This window comes from Strix aluco, chromosome Z (genome assembly GCF_031877795.1).
Source record: "Strix aluco isolate bStrAlu1 chromosome Z, bStrAlu1.hap1, whole genome shotgun sequence".
Taxonomy (NCBI): domain Eukaryota; kingdom Metazoa; phylum Chordata; class Aves; order Strigiformes; family Strigidae; genus Strix; species Strix aluco.
Genome location: NC_133971.1, coordinates 38,671,979 through 38,695,194, shown reverse-complemented (window position 1 = coordinate 38,695,194; position 23,216 = coordinate 38,671,979). Strand labels below are relative to the sequence as shown.

The 23,216-nt window shown below is 36.8% G+C and overlaps 1 protein-coding gene across 1 annotated transcript in view; it reads left to right on the top strand.

Annotated features, from left to right (window-relative positions):
• The window catches only part of TRPM3 (transient receptor potential cation channel subfamily M member 3), a 308,698-nt gene that overhangs the window by 132,953 nt on the left and 152,529 nt on the right, over window positions 1–23,216 (top strand). Inside the window, exons 2-3 of the mRNA XM_074812093.1 lie at window positions 16,759–16,838; window positions 17,502–17,706. Coding sequence (XP_074668194.1) covers window positions 16,759–16,838; window positions 17,502–17,706 — 285 coding nt within the window. The remainder of the gene's footprint in view (window positions 1–16,758; window positions 16,839–17,501; window positions 17,707–23,216) is intronic.

Sequence of the window (23,216 nt, the reverse complement as noted above, 5' to 3'; positions counted from 1 at the left end):
CACCTCCTCCAAGCTCAGCAGCAATGCATCCTGACAAAGAGGAAGTCAAGTAAGAATGCCAGAAGGCCTTCACGGATGAACAACGAGATCCAGGATAAGCTTGAACATAAAATGAAGCCTATAGAGAGTGGAAGCAAGTACAGGTAGCCTGGGAATAATACAGAGAAACTGTCCAAGCAGCCAGGGATCAGGGTAGGAAAGCCAAAGCTCTGATAGAATTAAATCTGGCAAGAGACATCAAGGGCAACAAGAAGAGCTTCTATAGATATGTCGGTGATAAAAGGAAGACTAGGGAAAGTGTGGGCCCTCTCCGGAAGGAAACGGGAGACCTGGTTACCCAGGATATGGAGAAGGGTGAGGTACTCGACAAATTTTTTGCCTCAGTCTTCACCAGCAAGGACTCCAGCCACACCACCCAAGTCACAGAAGGCAGTCAGGGACTGGGAGAATGAAGAACTACCCACTGTAGGGGAAGATCAGGTTCGAGACCATCTAAGAAACCTGAAGGTGCAGAAGTCCATGGGGCCTGATGAGGTGCCTCCACAGGTCCTGAGGGAACTGGCAGATTAAGTGACTAAACCACTATCCATCATATCTGAGAAGTTGTGGCAGTCTGGTGAAGTTCCCACTGACTGGAAAAGGGGAAACATAACCCCCATTTTTAAAAAGGGAGAAAAGGAAGACCCAGGGAACTACAGGCCAGTCAGTCTCACCTCTGTGCCCAGCAAGATCATGAAGTGGATCTGGGAAACTATGCTAGGGCACATAGAAAATAAGGAGATGATTGGTGACAGCCAACGTGACTCCACTAAGGGCAAATTGGACCTGACAAATTTGGTGGCCTTCTATAATGGGGTTACAGTGCTGGTGGATAAGGGAAGAGCAGCTGATGTCATCTACCTGGACTTGTGCAAAGCTTTTGACACTGTCCGGCATGACATCCTTGTCTTTAAATTGCGGAGACATGGATTTGACAGATGGACCATTCAGTGATAAAGAATTGGCTGGGTGGTCACACTCCTTGACTTGCAGTCAACAGCTCAATGTCCAAGCAGTGATGAATGGCATTCCTCAGAGGTTGGTGTTGAAATCAGTGCTGTTTAACATCTTTGGTGGCAACATGGACAGTGGGATTGAGTACACCCTCAGCGAGTTTGCTGACAATACCAAGCTGTGTGGTGCAGTCGACACACTAGAGAGTAGGTAAAGAACAGCTTTCACCCTTGCCAGAATCCCACTGTGCTGCAGTCAGTGTTGTATAGACTGTATCTGTTGTGTGCAGCCACCACAGCAATCTTAGCAGTTTTCAAAGCTAGCTAGAGCTCTGTGTTAAAATCAGAGGTATCCCTGTATCATCTGAACTGAGCCTTTCCTCACTGCCCCTTTTAGTTTAGCAGGAATTCTTCTGCTGGGTGAAAACAGGAGCAATTTTGTTATCACATCTCTCTCATAGAAGCAGAGGAGTTTTTCCAGGTGTTTTAGATACAGTTGCTTTTGGTGAGTTATTTTCTTTCCTTTAATCACCTTTTTCCAAGTCTTACTAAGAATTAGGTTTTTTTGTTTAAACAAAGAATTTCCAGTGTAAATCAGTCACAGACTAAAGCAGACAGTATATTAAAATTCACATAACCTATTATTTTTAATTTAATCTTAAATTATCATTCCCTAAAAAGTCAACAGTGAAAAATAATAGAGCACATCTTCACTTAGAATATAAGGTTTTCTAAATAATCTTTTAATAAATTAGTCTTCAATGAGTCAGTGACACTCTTTAATGCGTCACTGACTGCAGTAGGTACAGGATTATTCTTTAAATTTTTATAATCTTTCTTAATATTGCTGTTCAATTTAGAATAAAGTTGTCAGATAAAAAACTGTTTACAGAAACCCTTAGGAAAAAAACTAAAAATAAGAATTAAAAGTGTTCCAGCACATACTTAATTTCTGTTTTTTTCTTTTCTGATCAGAGAAAACAGTGCCAGAGTTTAGTCATAGATTTGGTAAGACATTCTTGATGGTGGCCTTAATTTATTCTTTTTTAAAATTAAACCAATCCAAGAGAGTGCTATTGGGATCAACTTAGTTTCTAAGTTTGCTGAACCACAGGCATCTCTGTAAGTTAGAAAACTGCCAGTTTAAAATATGTAAGCTAAAAGCCTATAGTAACGTCACCCTCAGTAGCCCAATGGAAAAGCTAATTATTTCATTCAGTATTATTTTTTTGTGTGCGAGAGCAACAAATTAAAACAACTAATCCACTTCACTGAACAATATTTAGCAGAGCCCGGAGGCTTCAATTAACCACAGTTTAATAAAGGTACTAATCTGCATTAAATGAAATCCTTCAAGGGCTCACATTGAAACAATGCATACGTAGTAATCAGCAAGTCATGACAGAGTGGTCTACTGGGGCAGAAAGCTGGAATGTGCTGTGTAATCAAATTCCAGGAGATTTAAACCCAACAAAGAAAGAGAAATTGCTCAAACCTTTTTTAAGTAAAATGTGTTTGGGTTTGGTTTTTTTTCCCCATCACTAGATTTTAATATCCAGCATATTCAAAACTGCATATTCTAAAAAAATGACATTAAAATACTTAAAGTCAAGTCAAAACAAGTAAGTTAAAAGCTGCTTACATGCCTGTGCTGGTGAATGACCCCGTTATACAACTATGCAAATAGTAAGACTAAGCTCCTCAACTGGTTTTTTTTCCCTCTCTGTACTATAAGTATTCACTAAACTCAGAAGCTGTAATTAGCTGCAATTTGTGTGCTTAAATACTTCCAGAATCCTCTAGAATATTGCAAGCTGCACTCAACATACAAGGCTGGAGAGCAGCAGTGATTTTTATCCTCAGTCATATGTACATTTATGTGTATGTAGAATTGAATAACCTTGTAGTGTTACCGTAAATTCGGTCCCAAAAGAATGTCCTAAGACTTAGTTTGAAGTTTTAGAAGGCAGGCATTCTTTATTGCAGTGCTGGATGCAAGGGGGATCATTTCACCCAACGTGCATGCCGAAAGACAAAGGCATACCCATTATATACAATAAAATAAAATAATATTCATGTAATTTCCAAGAAGTACACACCTATTTTCAGAGGATCTAATGCATATGTTAATGCATTGCACAAGTGTACTAATATTTGGGGAAGGGTCTCTGAGGGGCTTCCATGGGGGTTTTCCGTGGTCTGTGGTGGTCCCTGGTGGTTGTTGAAGAGGTGTCTCTTAGTGCCCTTTCCATGAACTCTGAGGTTTTTTCCATGTAAGGCCTCATCTTGGCTCATTGCTCTGTCTGTAAAGTTTCTCAGCTTTCTTATCTTTGACTGCCACAGGTGTCTGTTGGTTTCTCTGCCCTCCCTGGGATGTACCCATCACAGTTGCAAAAATGATGTCCTTGGGTGCGTTCTTGTCTGAGGCCTCTTAAGCAGTTAGCATCAACTGCTTGCAGGCATCAGCTGGCAGGCATCAGTAGAGTTCAAGATGGTTAATATTAGCAGTATATTTCTTTTAACAGACAGTATTTGATTTGTATTAATCTAATGAAAGGCCCATATCACCTTGCTTTCCAAAGTAGTTTCAGCACAAGGAATAAGGGTCTTCAGACATGGTGTGTTCTGATTTCTGACACTGCAGATCTTAGTGCAAGTCTCATAGCAAGCAAAAAAAAAAAAAACCTTAACAAAACAAAAACCCAAAAAGGCATTGCCTATTAGAAATGTTCATGTCAATCACTTTGTGTCTAGGGACTCAAATTCCAACTTTGTGATCAGTGGATGAACAGACTGCCAATTTTGCCGGTCCTGTCTGACCCCTCAGCAACGCTGAATTCCACCTTAGTCTTTGTGGACTGACAGAGTGGAAATTGCACTTCCCATACCAGCAGTGTTAATGTTTTACACTACATGGTCTAAGCTATGTCTTACATTGCAACTCCACTTTCTCTCACATACCTTTCCAAGTAAAAAGAGACAGCTGTGACTACCTGGACTGACCAGCTGATAGGACAAGTCGTAGCAACATTATTTCCTTGAGCCTATAGCTTGCAACTGAGGTCAGGATTGGTTTAAGGAAGTCATTTCACCTTTATGAGGGAGAAGGAAGAGGGATTGACTAGCCCATAGAAAATATTTCAATACTTCATAGAAAGTGATTCCACAAAATGTGTCTATTCACATGAAAATATTTTACTAGCTACTGGAGGCAAAAACAGAAGATAAGATCTACCAAAAAGAAGACAGCTCTCTTATGCTCATCTTCATATTCAAATGCCTTCACAGTGGCTTGCCAGGCTGTTTCCTTTAATGGTGCAGAAGTTGTAAGCTAAGTCCTCGGCTGGTGGATATCATCCATCAACATTTCAAATATGGTGGGAGAAAGAGACGTGGGGCTCAATCCCAGAGAATGGGGTTATTGAGTGATGAAGGTTTACAACATTTTGCCCATGAGTCAGAGCCTCTTTCCAAGGCTTCACCTAGTGTATTCATGCTTGCTCTTTATTTCTAGACTGGTGTAGTAGAGATCCCCCACCCCAATTGTGTTTTATGTTTAGACATGTATATATGCAGTTGCAAGAATTATTGCATGTAAAGAACCATGCAGTGGCAGTATGATTTTCTCGTTGAGACTATTTCTGGCAACTGGTACATGAAACTAGTACACAGAATCAGCTGACTGTTGTGGCTAAAAGCACAAGGAAGTATGATAGCAGTGTGAAAGCATGGGGCTTGTTTTCCTCATTGCTAGGCTCCAGTCCTCCAAATTTTCCAAAGTCATAACACTGTAGGTTGCCCACGTAGAAGAATTTGCAGGATTTAAGATTTAATGAGGCCCACCCAGGTTCTCTATAAAAGTGCAATCCTAATATTAATTCAAGGCTTAGAAACAAAACTGTAGGACTGGCTTAACAGTCTCAAGTCAAAGCCAGAAGAGGATGAAAGAAGGCCTTTCAGTAAAGCTTTCAAACATCAAGCAAAGCTAAATCCACAAAGTAAAACAGGATAGAAAATCTGAGAAATATTTTCTATTATATATAATGATGGTCATAATTATGTGTTGATACTCATCGTGATTAAATTCTGATATAGATCACCTTTAAAGTTACTTATTACACAAGAATTTAAAATTAAAATCCTGCTTGAGTTTTTATATCATGTCTTTCACCTGAGAAATTCAGGAGATTGAACCAAGTTTCAAACCTCCTGAGATACTAGCTGATTTTTTTTAACAGTCCTTTTAAAGACCCTCTGTTCAGATCAAACAAGAAACACTCGAAGCACCTGCTTAATTTATATGTCCTGTGATTTTCTTCTTTTCTTAGTCTGTGATTTATTAAGAGATTCTGTCTCAAAGCTATTCTTTTCCTTCTGCTTTGACCCTGAAGAAAAGTCATGAAACTTTTGTTTCTTTGTTATTGAAGAATACTATATGTTTACTTCTGTTTAAATCACATGGTTAGGACTAAACTTCAGGGAGAAAATAGGAATAATGGATTCATGTGCGCAAAAAGAAAAAAACATGCCATGACTTTTATTACACTCATCTTGGAAAAATGTTTGTGCTTTTACAGTCATACTTGAGTCACAGAACAGTTGGAATAATGATTGCATTGAATATAACTGATTATATTCAACTTCTTTGCCAATTAAGAAAGTGCATGGCGATGAACAACTGTGAAATTTCACACTCCATAGGGAAAAAAGGCAAATAATTATTGTACACATGGAACTATATTGCAAAAAATACCTTGCATCATGCACTTATCTACAATTGGGCTGAAAATTTTAGTGACAGAATTATGCACTTTTTAATTTTATGTGTGTGAGATTTTCCCTTTGTCGGAATGTTGTAGGGGTCTTGAATTAGGTAGACTGACTGCTTTCATCTGATAGGGGGCAAGAGTCGATAGCACTAGTCACAGTGATGTTTATTTTTTAGTTGAAGTTGACAGAAAGAAGGAAAAAGCAATGTTTCAAGAATCAGTGGTCAACACTGGAGCACACAACCTGCACGAAAAATATTGTAGAGTGACAAAGGTCTTCAAGTTCTCAAGTGTAGTTATGATTCTGAGTCAGAAATAATAGAAAGAGAATGAAAATTCCTTGGCATAAAAGAATTAATGCATTGTGTCTTGACTGACAGATATGTGCATGACATGAAATTATTATGGGCTAAATAAGATTAGAAAACTTTAAATATTCTGCAAGTTTTTGCATGACTGATTTTTGCATTGATGCAGAAATGTATGTCACAAAATAATACTTGATCTGAACATTTTTAAAAAACAATGTTGAATTGCATAATGCTATAAACATTCAGTGAAGAAACATACCTAAAAACAGCGGTATGAAATCTTTGTAGTTCTACAAGCGACTGTCTAACTATTTCAGATTTGCTGTACTATGACACTTTAAATGTGGTGCTTGAATCATTAGAGAATTACGTATGCTTCCTCCATGACAGCATCGTAGGTTGAAAGCATAAGCAAAGTGCATAAAAACAGTTTCTTGCACTGTTCTCAATATCTTAATCAGGGTTTATCTGACAGTGTTTCAAATTGATCATTCACTCCAATGGCTTCATAAATGCTCATGTTCTCTAGATGTTTTCAACATCTTCACTCACAGTTATGCAAATATGCTGTAGATATTACAAGAAAACAATATTTTTATAAGGAAAAAGTATCTATAAGGTATTACTGTACTCCTGATTAATTCAGGAATTTAATCTTTAGGTTATACTTTAGTTATGTTTTTCTTAGTTGTTTATTCCTGAACGGAAACATTACCTTAGTTGGACAATTGAAACTTGGATATTATTTTTCAGGAAAATCAAATGTCAACAATCTTTGGGTACTTAACAGAAAAAAAAATACTAACTATACAGCTAAGCCTAGATTATAATAATGCCAAAATATTATAATGCCAAAATCCCTCAGAAATAAAATACTATAATGCCAAACTTCAGAGAAGTTTTTTTAAAAGAAATGTAACTGTTAGTGCAGGGAGCAAGTTTCCTTTCTCCGAAACAGGTTTATAAGAGCCACACTTGGATTTGCTGTGTTTGCTAAAGCAACTGGACTCAAGATTTTTTTAATGAATACAAGATTTTTCTGCCTCCTGCCCTCCACCTCCCCAACAACAAAAGCCAGTAAGTATTGCATGGGAGAAGATCTATCAGGCAGCATAGGACTTTCTCTAATGTTTTCCGTTGCATTGTGTCAGGCAAGGTAGAGAAGAAAGGTCTGCATTGGGAGAAGAGGAATAACTGTTCATGCACTGATATGGAAGGGTCCAAGCCTTTGACAGTGGAGTGTTGAGGGAAAGACCTGCTGTACTCCCGGCTGCAGGAGTCACTACAGAGTCTGGAGGGCTGCTCTCTCTTCCCCTGCTCACCTACCTGCATGGTGCTTCCAGCTTCTTCCTGGGAGTGCATCTTCTCTCTTTGTTCTGAGCAGACATTGTCAGGTACAAGCAACACAACTGAAAAGAAAGCATTTACCTCTTGTAATGCATTATATGTCTGAATGCTTTCTCATTCCTGCTTAGTACAAATGTCAGACTGTGACTTGGATGCTTCTCCTTGGACTTTTTTGTCCTGTGTCTATTCAGTGACAGTGTTTGTGCAGGGAGCTGGGGTGGCTGTTCCTCCTGCCCAGAGACTAACTTTTACTCCCTCATGCTGTGCCAAGCAAAATGTAAGAGGAGAGTTATCAACAGGACAATGCATAGAAGGCAGCATCATTCTTGCCCTTGGTTTGGTGAATGAGGGTGTTTTCAAACAGGATGACCCATAGTAGGTACCTAAATGCAAGGAGTGTCCAGGAGAAGATAAGGGAGGAGATGGTGAAAAAGCACAGAGGGATGTAGAGAGGGAAAAGGATGTTTCCCTGACCAAAAGAAACATCCTCTGATGTTTCGCCTTTTGGGTGTTTCAGTGGGCTTCTTCAGCTGAAGGAAACTTCCCTTGCTTTGCATCTGAGAAAATGAGGAGTTTGGCTCAGCAGAAGAGGAGGGAGACAAAAACAGCTGATGACAGAACGTTGTGTCATCTCTTATAACTGGCTTTTCTTATAACTGGCTCTTCTCTTGTTCTATTTCTCCAAAACGGTGTCTGGAGGAAGGCTAGAAGGTGGTGGAACCAGGATCTCAACTGAGGTGTTCTCGCAAAGGATGCCTGGGGGCTGCATCACACAGGAGGCTCGAGAGGGACTTGTAAATAACTGCAGGGCTGGAAGATGAGATAAAATGTGAACAGTGGTGTATAATTGGTCCATTTGAATGTTTAGGCTTGGGGAACATGTGGAATCCCCATTCCTTCAGGCCCTTTCATACAATTATGTACAATTTGATTTTAATTGCTTCATCAACTCAGCACCCACACAGTGGGTAGCAAAACCACCTCACTCTAATGAAAAAGCAGACAATGTTATAGCTGTCATACATTTGTGGGGTAGAATAAGCAATTTAGAATTAAAGTGGTTCAGACCAAAATTATATTCAGTGCAAAACTCCTACATGTGCATTTTAACTTCACAATTTTTTATTAGAGAGCAGTAAGATCCGTCTTTAATGTGAAGGTTATTTTCTTTCCTTATTTTGAGGAGTTACAAATAATGTTACACTTTTTTAGAAGCCAAAACCTGGTTTAAAAGATAAATAGTCTGCCAGCACTGAGTGGCAGAAAAATATTTCCTGTATATTCTACTTGCTAGTTATGTATATGCATCTATAGACTTCTGTGATGATCATGTTTCATTATGATTTGCTAAGCTGCATTTGACATAAATCAGAGCTTCATAGAGGTGTATTGCTGTTCTGTCTGGTCTTTATTAAAACAGCTTGATTTTTCTAACAGTTCTTTACAATTAGTATAACAAATTCTTTACTGCGCTGGAGTGAAATATTGGGGTTATACTAGATACTTCTGTGGGAGCGTTACCACAGTGTTCAGCAGTGGTGACTGAGAAAACAAAAAAAAAATTTTATAGGAATTTTTGGGAAAGCAATAGATACCAAAACAGTGAATGTCTGCTTGTCCAATACCAATCTGTAGTTCACCCTTTGGTGCACAGTTCTGGTTCCTCCCAGAAGGAAGAATAAAATTCACTGGAAATGTTTGGAGAAGGGCAGCAAGGATAATAAAAGGTAACAAATGGTTTCTGTATGAGGAAATACTTGGTAAATGGTTAATCTGGGTCAAAAAACATAATTAAGAATGTATCCTGAAACCATGACAGGTATGAAGAGGATACATGGGAATTGACTGTTCACTGCCTCTCTGTTATAAACATGGGAAAGCATGAGGAGTCACATTCAAAACAGAAGGAAATCATTCCCCCTACAGCAGGGAGAAGGATGTTAAGGATGCTGAAAGTTTGCATGAAATCAGCAGATACATTTATGGAGGAAAGCCCATGAAGGGTTACAGAACGTGTAGAAATCACAACAACAGAGGAAGTTTATGAGCAGAAAATAGTTGTTAGCTAAGAAGCTATTAAGAAAAAGCATTATATACATTTGACATATTTTTCCTTTTTTCTAGCACCTATTTATGGCAGTTGTAGAGACAGGACAGCAGGCTAGATGAACCCATCATCTGATCAAGTAGGGCTTTCTTGCTAGAAAAGGTTTATTTACTTATTTAAACAATTTTAGCCTCATAGCAGATTTGGTGAAATCATAAATATTTCTCTAAAGAAGCATCATGAATGAAGTCAATAGGCTTAATTCTTCCCCTCATATGTCAGTATCCATAAGAAGGAAATAGGGGAACTTTTTGAAAATGTTCTTTACAATACATCCTTCATTTTAATAAGCGGTTCTTTAAAATTTTGCCCTCGCACTTTTACTGATCTTGAGGAAGTCTGTAGGAACCTGGAAGTCTACATCAATTCTTGGATCATTCTCCCTGGTTCTTTTCAAAATGTCTGTTAATCTTTCCAGTTAATTTATCAATAGCATGGATAACAATGACTGGTCATGTATGCTTAGTCTATATAATGTTTTGAAAATACATAAAGCATAAATACAAATTTGCATAGCAGCATTAACAGAGACAATATTTTCATTTCTGTTACCTTACAGTAAGAAAAAATTCAGGTTTAATGGTTAAAATCATAAACTATTGAGTGAAAAGTACCCAATTATTTTTAAAATACTCTTATTTCTTCTAAGTACAGTATAAAAATTACATCTGGTAAATAATGCTAACAGATAAATTCTGTAATGTACTGTAGTAATAAATGACTGTATTCTATGCCCTCCTACTCTGGACTGAATACAGCTTGATTTTCAAGACAATTCAACATTGTTCTTGGAAGAACTCTAATGATAAAGTGTTTGGGAAATCAGTTAAAAGAAAAAACCATACAGAAATACAGCCTCTTTAAAGGGAAAACCCTCTAATGGCCAGCCTCTATGATGCCACTAGTAATAAACATCTGTTAGAAAATGAAACATTTGGGCACAGTCTAATGATCTTAATGTCCAGAGAGGTCAAATCCTAATGCTGCAAGCAAGACACAGAAGTGCTTATAATGCTTATAGCTGGGCAATGCTGAAAGGAGGGGTAGAAACTTGTCTTGAGCACACTTAGTAATAAGGTTATATTGAAGCATTGCCATCCTTTCTACTAACCTAGCTATAGAAGTTTACAGATACAGGGTCTTTACTCAGAGACAGAGGGATTCACAAAAGTGCCCATTTGGTTAAGGAACACTAATCACATCATCTTGCAATAGCACTGGTGCAGTTCAGTCACCAGATGCTCCTGCAAATACCGTCTGTAATTTGCTTCAGTAATACTCCATTGCCTGTCCAGCTACTCTGCCCCTCTACAAGGTAAAGAAAGGCTTTTAACACCACCTCTCTTGCCCCAGTGAAACCTGTTTTATAATCTGGTCACTTGTTGGAGATAAACAAAGTTGGGAAGCAGAGGGTTAGAACTGCCTCCAGTTTGGCTCTGCCACTGAAATTGCAGGTTTCTAAAATTGTCACTCTTGGCGCTCTTTTTAAAATAATGTTAATTCAGAGGTCAGCAGTTAACCATCCCAGCTACATAACATGTTAAAATCTGCTAGAATTTATCTTCCTAAAAAATTTCTGTTCTTGATTATTTTTTAATATTTGCTCTCCTCTTTTATGAGGAGTCAGTACTGAGCTCATTGCTACCTGCTGTTTGAGAGTTCATTTCATTAACAGTGAGCTGGGTTGAAAATGTAAATAATGTTTATGTTTGTAGCATTAAATGTGCAGCATCCACCTCTTTGAAAGCACTATTGTGCAGTTGCACCATATTGAAAAAAACAGTATCTCTGCTTATTGGTTGTTTCTTTATTACTTCTGAAAATACAGGAGTATCTATGGCACTGGTAGTTTCATTACCAGAGAGTCATAACTTTAATGCATCTGTGAATGAACCATGGCAAAGGCAGTTGTAATCTCCTGTAGCATCCGTGGCATATGCCAACTCTACCTAAGTCCCTATCTAAAAAACATCCTTCACAGTGCCACTGGGTGACATATGCAAGTGAGTATAACCATTGTGCTTGTGTTGATTTCTTAAGACAAAAGATGTTTCTGAGCCAGGTTACTTTGCAAGCTGAAACTGAATCTGGGAACAATCTCTAAAATCTTGTCAAGTCTACGTACTGAAGTTTCACTTCAAAGTCAGATAGGGATTTTTACTGAGTTATCTCAATCATGTGAAATATTTCCTTTCCTCCACCCTCACGCTTTCTCCACCGTGTCAACCAAATCAAATTCCCTTGTGTTAAAATGCAAGTAGTCTTTTCCTGCGGACTCTTCACCTCATTGAGCTGTTTACTAACTGTTGTCTTGACACTGCAATTCTTCACAGATCATCTTTGGCCTGATCCTGTGCTAAAGAGATCTCACAAGATGTGGACATGATCTCTGTTGCTCTGAACTGTGTGGTAGAGAAATCTCACAGGTTGTAGCTTTGCTGGAACAGTGTGTATATATGTGCATACAGAGTGTGTATATGGACATACTTCATATATACATTACATAAAAAATACCTGTGTTTATGTATGTAACAAAAAAACCTCAGGGAACCAAGCAAGTAAAAAACCTCATGGATTAGCCAGCCTAGCAGAAGCTTCTCAACATGTGTGATGGTATAAGAAGTTTAGAAGTTGATGCATATGCTCAGCCTTGCCCATCCTGGGCCCATAAGAGCTAATGTACATGTAGAATACTTTAGTGCTTGTGTATTCATCAGTGCCAAGGGTGGACAGAGTGTTTTCCATGCATTAGATGCAGGCTTATTGGCAAAGAAAGGAGGGTATGTTATGCATATGTAGGAGTAGAGAGGAATTCATCCAAACTTGGGTGGGTGCAGGGGGGAGAGTAAAAATATTCTATATTTGGAAAACTCTTGAAGTAAGTAATTGAACACATATAATTGCTATCTACTAGAAGAACCTAAGTATTGTTCCTATGAAAAGTTGTTGTTAAGTATTGATATCAAAACGGTTCAGTAAAGAAGCAGTCCCCAAGTTTGTAAACATTTAAGTTGTGGTTTAAGTTACTAACTTTTAATTAAGCTGAAAACAATGCAGTTGCTTGTCCTTGAAAGACAAAGGTTTATGTTTATGACTTTCTGAAAAGTTACATTCACTACAGTAGAGCAACTGTGGTGAGAAAGAGCGACAAACCCCAGCTTCTTTGGAAAAATGCCATTGTTGATTAATTGCAATATATTTCAACTGTGTATAGATTTCTCACAGTTACCAAATAAACACACTGGTTTCATTCTTTGGAGAGTAACAATCTCTCTTGTGTCCTCAGGTTCTTTCCAGGTTAGTACAGTGTTTCTTTTGAAGGATTTGTTTTCCTGGGTTGAACTGAAGAACTCAGAGCACTTATCACACAAGCTCGGTCTCTAAGGCGGAAGAAGAGGAAGGAAAAAAGCCCATCAAGGCTTGTGCCAGTCAAATCCAACCTGTCAGGGGATTTGTTTTTCTTTTGGCGTCAGATTAGATGTTCAAACCGAGCAGTGTTGTGGGCTGCGTGTGAGCGTCCCCTGAAGCCTTAACCAGGCTAATCCCACAGCAAAGCACATTCCGAGCTGCCAATGGGTGCGAGGGCTTCGCCTGCTCTCACATCTCTGCCCTACGGATTAACTGAGCACTTGTTCAGGGGGCAGACACAAATGTGTTATTAGCAATGACCAGCAGCAGGGAAACGTCAACAGCAGAGTTTGCTCTGGGACAGACTTAAATGCTAAATTTGATGCTCAGGTAAAAAAGAGGGGGAAAAAATGTTCTTTGTGGGGTTTTGCAGCTAGGTTAATGAAGAAAGCCTTAAGCTAGAGATCTAAGCTATCAGTAAACTAAATCGACATATAAGTATGGCATGTACTTTAGGAATTCATTGTGCACTTTAAATTGTCGTGTGAATTAATACTGAAGGAGTGTTTATGAAATAAGAGAAAGAGATGATAAGCTTCTTGTTTTACTATTCTTGCAAATGTTTTGCTATACTTTTCTAAACTTGTTACTACTTTATTAATTCACATTATAAACAAGAGTTTAATGCAGACTGTTTTGTTATGAATGAGTTGATTTCCTCAAGTTATTCTAATTTTGTTATGAAGACTCTGTGGCAAGTAACATAATCTATTATACCTCTGAACCTTGTATTTCATTGCAAATGGTCTCTGTCACACAAAGATAACAGGCATGGAGCAGTGAAACCAGATGCTTTTTAGTTTGCAAGGACAAGAAATTATGAAATGAGTAAATTGTGTATTTTGGCAGTGTGACTCTGTTGGGTATGATAGTATACAGTTTGAGATCTAAAATCTGAGAAGGCTTTTTCTCCTGATGTGAATAATACTTTAAATTATTTTTGCAGTATTACAGTTGAAAAAGTATAATGAATATTCAAATGCAAATTATGATATTTAACATAACTGGGTTTCTTTTCTACTTGAAAAGACAGTATGAAAAAGAGTAGGAAAACAAACTTTAAATGTCAGTTTCTTGGTTTTTGAAAGCCTGCTTGTACACCTAAAGAAAAATGTTTTCAGTGAAGTACCTGCTATGGCACCTTTGTGTATTGGATCTTGAGGCTTAGAGAAATTGAATGAGTGACCATCTTTACAAAAGATACATTGGGTCTATGTAGTAAGTAAATTCACCGAGGTAAATTGTTTGCAGAAGAGTATGCAAAATTTATGAAATATATTAAAGGATATTTTTAGGGAGTCTTGGCAACATGAATGAGAATCATACACTATGTAAGCTCTGTGGTAGGAGCTGATTTTGGATGCCAGGAAGAAAAGTTGTCTTACAAAAGATTTTCATGCTTTCTAGAGAAGATAAAGGATATTGTGGCACATATTTAGTGTTAAAATAAACAAGCATGAAAATAAGACTGGCATTATTCTGTAAGTGTTCCTTTTTTGTCATAAAAGTTACTTTATATATATATATATATAACAAAGGTGATTCATAAATCTGCAGCTTCTTATCAGTGTGTGTCTTCTTAAGGCAATATAGAAAGCTTTTGTTACTCTTGGAGCTCAAAGGGGAGAAATTTCAAGAATGTGTGGTCCACACAGTAAAGTATGTAATTTCAAATGTTAGCATTGCAATCTGAATAATAGTTGTAACTTACTTCCTTTCTCTACAACACTCTCAAAAAGAAAAACCCTAATTTTCTGATGTAGTTTAGCTTCAAAAGTTCTGCAGTAAAAGAGGCAATGAAGTTCATAAAGTTCACTCCGGATGCCTTGACATTTCTAGAAAGCTAGTTTATAAAAAGCCTTTCTTTGCCTGAAAAGACTACTAAACTGAGAAATTACTTAATGAAGCACTAGACTTCTAAACAGATTTGACTATAATATAAATTATTTTGATGATGACAGTGATTCTTGCCTGCATCATAAGCTTGTAAGCATTTAGAATTGATAAATTAGAACTTCAAGGTAATCTCTCATCTATAAAGTAAAACTCTTAGATTTTCAGAATTTCTATTGTACTGTCCTTTGCTTAAACATGAAACAAACACATTCTATAGTATATTAACTTTCTGTTTGCTACAGTAAGGAAGAACAATCAAAGTTCTGTTTAATGTTTTTAATAGGCTTTTCTTTTTCCTGACTGTAAAAGTCATGTTAGAGTGTCTACCATTCCTACAAAATATGAAGTCTAGCAGATTTTTCAAATAAAAATGCAAGTAGAGCAAAGACAAAATATTGTTACATATCATGAGTGACCACTAAGGGTATCCTTATAAGGAATAAGGGGATCCAATAAGGGGTTATCTCCTGTGAAAAAGGCAAAATAATTACTTTTTAAGTACTGAGAGTGATAAGTAATGGATGTAGTTAGAAATTCTTATTATGGTACTTTATAGTTTATACTAGTGACATTCTTTGACTCCAAGAAATTTGCACACTCACAATGATTTTCAAAAGTCCCAGAAACATAGGTTTCTGGATTTAAACATGAAAAACGGGATGCAGACTGAGTTGACAAAAAGGTAACATTAGATAGTTAGCAAGGTAATATTAGTTAAGGTAATATTTAGATAAATTACTATCTAACCTTACATAATAAAAGGTAACATCATAACGTTATAGAGGCAATTTAATATTTTCTCTTTTTATAGAGTCAGGATGCTCAGACTTCCTTTGAATTCATTTCACATTACTTAACTCTCAGATACCGTCATCATAGTTCATAGGTTATAGTTCTATTTATGCTGTGCAATTAAATAGGTAATTTTATTATTTAAATACATTTTATAAAATTTATCTGTTTGAAATGAATTTTTAAAAGAAATTAAATTAAATAATTGAATTTTGTGTGGGGGAAAGTTTTAGAGAGCTTGCCAGGATTTGTATTATAAGGAGCAAGGACTGTCTAGATAATTAAAAAGATTTTAGAACTCTGAAAGTCTCTTGTTTGCTTTTTTAGTTGTTTTTTTGTTTGCTTTTTTTTTCTTTCCTACCCATCTACCTTTCTTTTTAAAAAGATCTCTTGTGTATCTGAAAATTAAAGACTATGCTGAGAGAAATTATTTGCTTTCCTGCAAATATTTGGGGGAAGATCTTGAGCGTTATGAACAGGCATAGCTTCTCTGAACTCAGTTTCAGAGGCTACATCAGCTGGTCATCTGACTGTTACGTATCAAAGTTTTTTGTGTCTCCTTTCAGAAACAAACCTTCCTTTTTTTTTTCTTCCCACTAACATGTCCACATATGAAACTGTATTTTCTGGCTCCATGTTAAACAGCACTCTAAGTACTTGTATAAAAAACTTGCACTGAAATCATAGTGTTATAAGTTTTATTGTGAGATACTTATTTTCTACTTTCTGAGTTTGTGGGGTTTTTTAGTTAGAGCTGACTTAGTTGTATCACTAAAATGGTAATAGATTTTTTAAAGTCTTTTTAATGAATAGGTGTGGTTTTTCTCTACCATGCAGAAAGCTTTACAGTTTGAATTATTTCTTCTCCAGTGATTCCTGCTATGAGAACATAGATGACAGCATCAAAGTCATCTGACTAGTGAATATGAAAACAATCTAAAGAGCTTGTGTTGGGTGCTTAGCTCTAGAAGGCAATCATAGTTCTAATGGAAAACATTTGCTCTGTGCAAAATGTGCACTGTGTATGTGCAAAGAGAGTGAAGTTTCCTTTTATGTTTGAAGTTGTTCTTCAGTTGTACTGTAAGTTGTGTTTAATAAGCAAACAGAGCTCATGGCATTTCCTTTCTCTCTTTTAGGCACAGAAATCATGGATAGAAAGAGCATTTTACAAGAGAGAATGTGTTCATATCATACCCAGCACCAAAGACCCCCATAGGTAATTGCATGCAACTCATGAAAAATGAGTCAGTTACAAGAAAATGTCTCTCTATATAAGTGTGCATATGTATATACATGGATATAAATAGTTTGTAAGGACTTATTTGATCAGAAGGTGGTGGAATTACATCTGGAGTAATAGATTCCTGTGGGCACTATTTGTTTACATTTCAAAACTTATTAAAAAAAAAATAAAGATAAGTCAAAGGTGGATCAGTATCTATGTTTAATTTCCTTATCTTCCTAGTTCAATATTCAGTGCCTTGAATATTTACCTCAATTGGATGCATGACACACAATACTGTCAAAAGAAAATAATTACCGTGAGCTACCAATTTAAACTATGTGCTAGTCCATGTAAAAGCTGAATATTTGGCCTGATGTCATCTGAAGACAGAAACATAATTTTGTAGATATTTAGAACAAAGCATGATTTTATTGAAATATAGGAGAGTCCAAAGTAAACAAGATCATGGAAAGAAAAGGTTATATCTGTACTATGTTGCTTCCACAAGTAGAGGCTTCAGATAGCAGGAAAGTGGTCAGCAGAGTTGAAAAGGGTTTTTTTTTTAAAGATTTTTAGGCCATTTAAGATAGTTTTTTTCCCTGTTCAGTTTGTATATACATGTGACTCAAGTTTTCTGTCTGTTTAATGTGATAGGTGTTGCTGTGGGCGTCTAATAGGTCAACATGTTGGACTGACTCCAAGCATCTCCATTATTCAGAATGAGAAAAATGAAAGCAGGCTTACTCGCAATGACATCCAGTCGGAGAAATGGTCCATCAGCAAGCACACACAGCTCAGCCCGACGGACGCTTTTGGAACCATTGAGTTCCAAGGAGGAGGCCACTCCAATAAAGCCATGGTAACCATGTTTTTCTCTTAGATAAATAATGCTGCTACCTCAAAAAAGGCATTCACAAAGAATAAACGGCACTCTTTCTTAACTTCATTTTAAAGTATTATTTAGTGTAAGACTGTACCGTATGTTTTTATGTATCATGTGTCAAAGAGTTGGTGAACAAAATTAACTGTAAAAGCTGGAGTGCAGCATAAGAGCATTATGAAGACTGAAGACAGGCTAACATGCTGCTATGTCAATTTTCTTCCAATGGCTATCCATCCCTCTTTTTCTGAATACTTTAGAGTTCAGCTATGGTTTCCAATTGCTGGATGTGACTGCAAGGCTGAAAAATGTGAAATATACCAAATTTCTTTTAATATTCCTCCAGACATATATCAGAGCATAGACCAGTTAGACTTACTGGTTCATCTTTCAATGAAATAAGAGTCCCAGTAGGCGTCTAAGCTGGGAACTCAGAAATCCCTATTCTGCCACAGATTTTCTTGAGCAAGCCACTTAATTGTAATACACTGCTATGGAACAATATTGAAATATATTAATATGAAGGCATTGCTCCACTAAGTTGGAGAGATGTTTCCAGCACCCACGCTAACCCATGCATGTATTTCTTCTATGTGGCATTACATGAAAGGAAGAATCTCTCTGACTATATCTAAACTGCAGAACCTGGAACTTTGGGAAGGAAAGATGAGTGTGTAACTTGCACATCATGGCCAAGACACTGCTTTGGGCAGCAGTGAGGGCAGAAGCAGAACCCCTGGCTGCTCTGCAGAACAACCTGCCCAGCAACCCCGTACCATCTTCTTTGCCTGAATTCTTCCCAACAGGTCTCTCAAATCTGTCATGGTACAAGATGGATTAGAGACAATTAAGAGCTCAGGTACTATACTAGCAAGACTCAGATATTTTCCTCAAATACATATGTGCTGGAGATGGAATGAGTACTTGAGTGGATGGTTCTGTTTGCCCAGATAGATGGCTTCCTTTGATAGAAACCAGAGAACAGTTGCACCAAGAATCAGATAGAAAATTAGGTCATTTCTCTGAGAGGATCACACACACCTTATGTTTGGTTGATAACCAATCACCTAAAAATCTGCAAGGCCATTGCTAGAGAGAGACTGATTCAGTAAATAACATTTGTTAAGTGTGAATAAATTGATGCCTCCCTCAGCACTGAAACAAACCAAACCGTGTTGCTGGTACCTTCACAAGGAGTGGGAACAAAACAGAATGCTTTTCACCAAAACTGAGAAAGAATCAGAGATACAATATCCGTCATTAAATTTGCATTAAATCTGATATAATATCCATCCATTCGCATTAAATCTGTCTTTATGAGAAAGGGCAATTTCTAGAGCTTTTTGAGTGATGTCCTTGAACATCACTATAAAGCAATATACTGCCCTGCCCAGACAAAAGTAGTCTTGGGCAGCCAAGAAATTATGAATATTTTAGGGAAGCTGTTGATACCAGTTTCTCTAGAGGGTTCTTTGTTGGGATTCTGGTGTAGTGGCACAGTGCTGTAAGAGAACAGGAGATGGTCCAAGGTATATGCTGTGTGCTCAAAGAAATATTCTTGAAGTGGAAGAGTGAAGATAAAATTGGAAGTCAACATGAAGGAAAGAAAAATCCTGTCACAGAATGCAGTCAGGAATGAAACCATGAAGAATTTAAGAAAAAAGAAGACAAAAAGGGGTTAAAAATCTGAGAGATTTAAATGACAAGTTAAAACTTAGGGATGAATACAGACAAAACATTTATTGCTGGAAAAGCTTTGGATTTATTTTGATAGTACTAGAATTGGCAAGATAGTTGCATCTGCCTTATATTCATAGTCATTAAACTCTACGCAAAACATGGGTACAACCAAATTCTTCATGAATTAAATAAGTCTATAAAAGCTCCAGATATTCAGTCATCCCACTAGTGGGGAAAGTGCTTCAAATTAAACAATTCACTAAATATCTCTTTAATGGGTGTCCTGCTTGGTTACCACCTATGAGAAAAAGATCTTTCATATGACCAAAACACAAATAAGATTTGCATAATCAGTAATTGTGCATTTTAAAAAATGGAAACAAAATTAAGAGCTTTGTTATACTATGGTGTATTCATCACTGAAAACAGTATGAAGGTGTCCTTATGGTCATATTTCCACTCCTTGACATTATTTTAGGGTAGATTATAGTCAAAGAACTGCCTAAGTAGTGGTTGCAGTTTTATTAATAGAAAGAATGAAACTCCTCTCTGACTTTACAGGGTACAAGGTCTTTTCCATAATAAACAAAACTTACCAAATCAAAAGCTTTCTGTGAAAGCTAAGACTTTCCTCAGTCAAGACAACCAACCAATTTTGCCAGCAGAGGAGGGGAAAAAAAGAGCATTTAAATTATCTTAAAAAATAAGATTTGGATAAAGGAACAAGTACATAATCCTTGGAAACATTCTTGTTCAGACAATACATTTTCAAACCCAAAAGCAGAGAGACTGGCATATCAACAGGGGCGGGGGGAGAGAGAGAAAAGGGAGAAAACATGATAAATGGACATTTGTTCTTTTCTAAAATTATGCTTATTTTCTAGCTACTGGATATCAAATATCACTACAGCATGCAAGCTGGTGTTTGCTGACAATCATGGTAGGTTAATATTGTGCCTATTGGCATAACCCTACAAAGCAGCAACCATCATCAAGGAAAGCCTCAGGCAAAGAATTTGGCATAAAATTCACCACCTGTTCCTTACTTTATTTCATGGAAAGGATGCCCACACATGAAAATCATTAAGCAAGAGAAACACAGAACTGAGTGGAATTGTCTTGGTCTGTGCTAACAGCAAAATTGGTGATTTTTTCTGAATCAGGCTGCAAGGAATGAGATGGGATTTATTAATGGAAACTGTAACCTCAGATTTATAATTGAGAAACTGGTAGTTAATTAATGGAACAGATTACTGCGTGTAGGACTGACAGACAATTATTTCCACCATTGGAAGTAACAGAATTAGATTTTAATAATATATATACAAATTTGATAGTAAATATATGTAAATTTGCAAACTACAAATGCAGTGGTATAATATTATATCAGTTACTACCAGACAATTAACAGTGGCAGCTTTAGTTGTGAAAATTAAAATTACACTTAAATTATAATAGAACATGTGGATTTGGAACAAAACAGAAAAGGTGATGTAGGTTTACATACTGCCAATAAAACCATGACATTAATTTCATTCCCACAGCCACATAGAACAAAAATTCTCAAATGTCATGAGTTTTGCTAATACCATTGAGTTCTTAAAGTATCTTCAGTGGGGCTGCACTAAGCTACTTAAATTAATTATGTGAATAGCTGAGGGTGCAGCAGATTGTATAGAAATATATAGCCAAGATTAGATAACGTTGGTTAACAGGATCAGTTACTAAAGAGGCCTTTCTTTCAGTCTTCATGTAGCCACAGATGATCTTGCAACAACACTGTGGTTTTTAGATCTCTATCAATCTCATATTTTCTTTACAAGTTGCTCATCCCATTAATGTTTAAGAAACAGATTTAACAGTTTTCCTGTTCACATTTACATTGTTTTTGTGGCAGATTTTTACTTTTAACAACTGTATAAAGGTCTGAGAGGGATGTGGAGATGTGTAAGCTTTATTAAGAGCTTTTGCAATAAATCAGTGGATTAAAAAAAGGAAAAATTAATAAAATGTGTTCTGCTTATATCAGTGGGCTCTTAATAGTTCAAGAAAGAACATGGCTGTATTCATCTAATTATATACTGGCAATCTATTATCCTAACTCTGAGAGCAATTATCAGACTAATGAGAGTGATTCCATTCCAATTATGAGCAATATTCTGACCAATTTCAAAATAGGTTCTGGTCATTAGTGGACCAGTTAAGACAATCTTGCTGTGGTGCATTTTGCACTGAACTTGTGACCAAACTAAACCAATTTTTTAAATTTATTATCTGCCTTTCCGCACACAAAAAAACCTCTTGACATTCTTTCATTAATTGGTATGCCTGGATTCCATATCAACCTTTTTTAGAGGACCGCTCTTTACAGAACTGAGATTTCTTTGATCATGGTTTTTCAAGGTTAGCTGGAAGATGGCTGTTTGAAAAGCTTTAGTGAGTTAAATATATTCCTCCTAATTGAATGCATTCCAGTGATACATTTAATATACACAATAAAAAGCTAATATATGTTTGTAGCTGTACAAGAAATAAAGTTTACTTCAGCTTATAAGCCTAACATTTTTTATGGTGCATGGAAACATGAAAGAACATCAGTAGAATTCCAGCGTACATAAACCATTTCTTAGACAGACTTTCTAATATTCACATCCTCAAAACATTATACGTTATTAAGGATATGTGGAAATCAGCCAATTTAAAGTTACATTCCTGCTTTTAAAATATATTAAGTTTTATCAAAACTGTGTAAAAAGGATCTTAAAAGCCATTAGTGCTTTTGAGAGAAAAAAAAAGAGAGATAAACCTATAACTTGCATAAACCATGAAAAAGGCAGCCAGCCTAGTTTTTGTTATAGTAATAATACTTAAAGAACATTTACAGAATTTGAAAGATAGTGTCCTACATGGAGAAAAGGGGAAATAACACAGGAAAGCATCTATTCAAAGCCCATTTAAATCAATGAGGGTCCTTCCACTGACTGTTTAGTGGAACTTGGAAGAGGCCTTAAGATGTTAAGTGTATTAACTTATGAGGAACCAGTCCGGTTTCAGTATAAGTGACAGCTTTTCTGTTGAATCCAGTGAGAATTACATCAGGCCTATTTTTTATGTGAAGATCACACTTTGTGGGAATAGGTCTTTAGCTTGAAGTGTCTTCAGTGATGGAATCTTATTTAAGGTAGATGAAGTAGCCACCCAGTACCTGCATGCATCAGAGAGAAACAAAGGAGCGACATTAGACTGCAGATCATAAAATGTTCTCTGAAGAGATTTTTCTTTGAAGAAATACAACAGAATTCTGAATCTTTCTATTTTATTCACTGAGATTCTCATCTGCAGTCATTCAAACGTACTTTAATGAAACAGTTGTGCTTGATTAACAGAGTAGTAATTTTACCACTCAAGAACTTGACTTTTGCCCCAGGGCATTGGAACCCAACATGCAAGCATCTGGCTGTTTGATTGATGATGGGCACAGTTATTTTTTAGGAAACCACTTGATAAAACAGTGAAACAACTATTGGCATCATATAGCACCCTTTCTGACTACTTCTGCACTAGTTTAGAGATCAAATGGGCATGACAGCTTGAACTTGGTGATTTGTCATTTCACAGTATTATGCTGATGTGAGTCAGATCAGTCCTTAGGTTCTGTGGTTCAAAACTCTACTTTTGCTTGCGATCTTGCCCTGCTCTGCTGACAGATAACAGCTGAAGTCTTGCATCCTATCTATAAACCACTCCCATAAAGAAGGGATTAAATCATTTGCCATTAGAACTGATCACTTCTACAGCTGACACATACA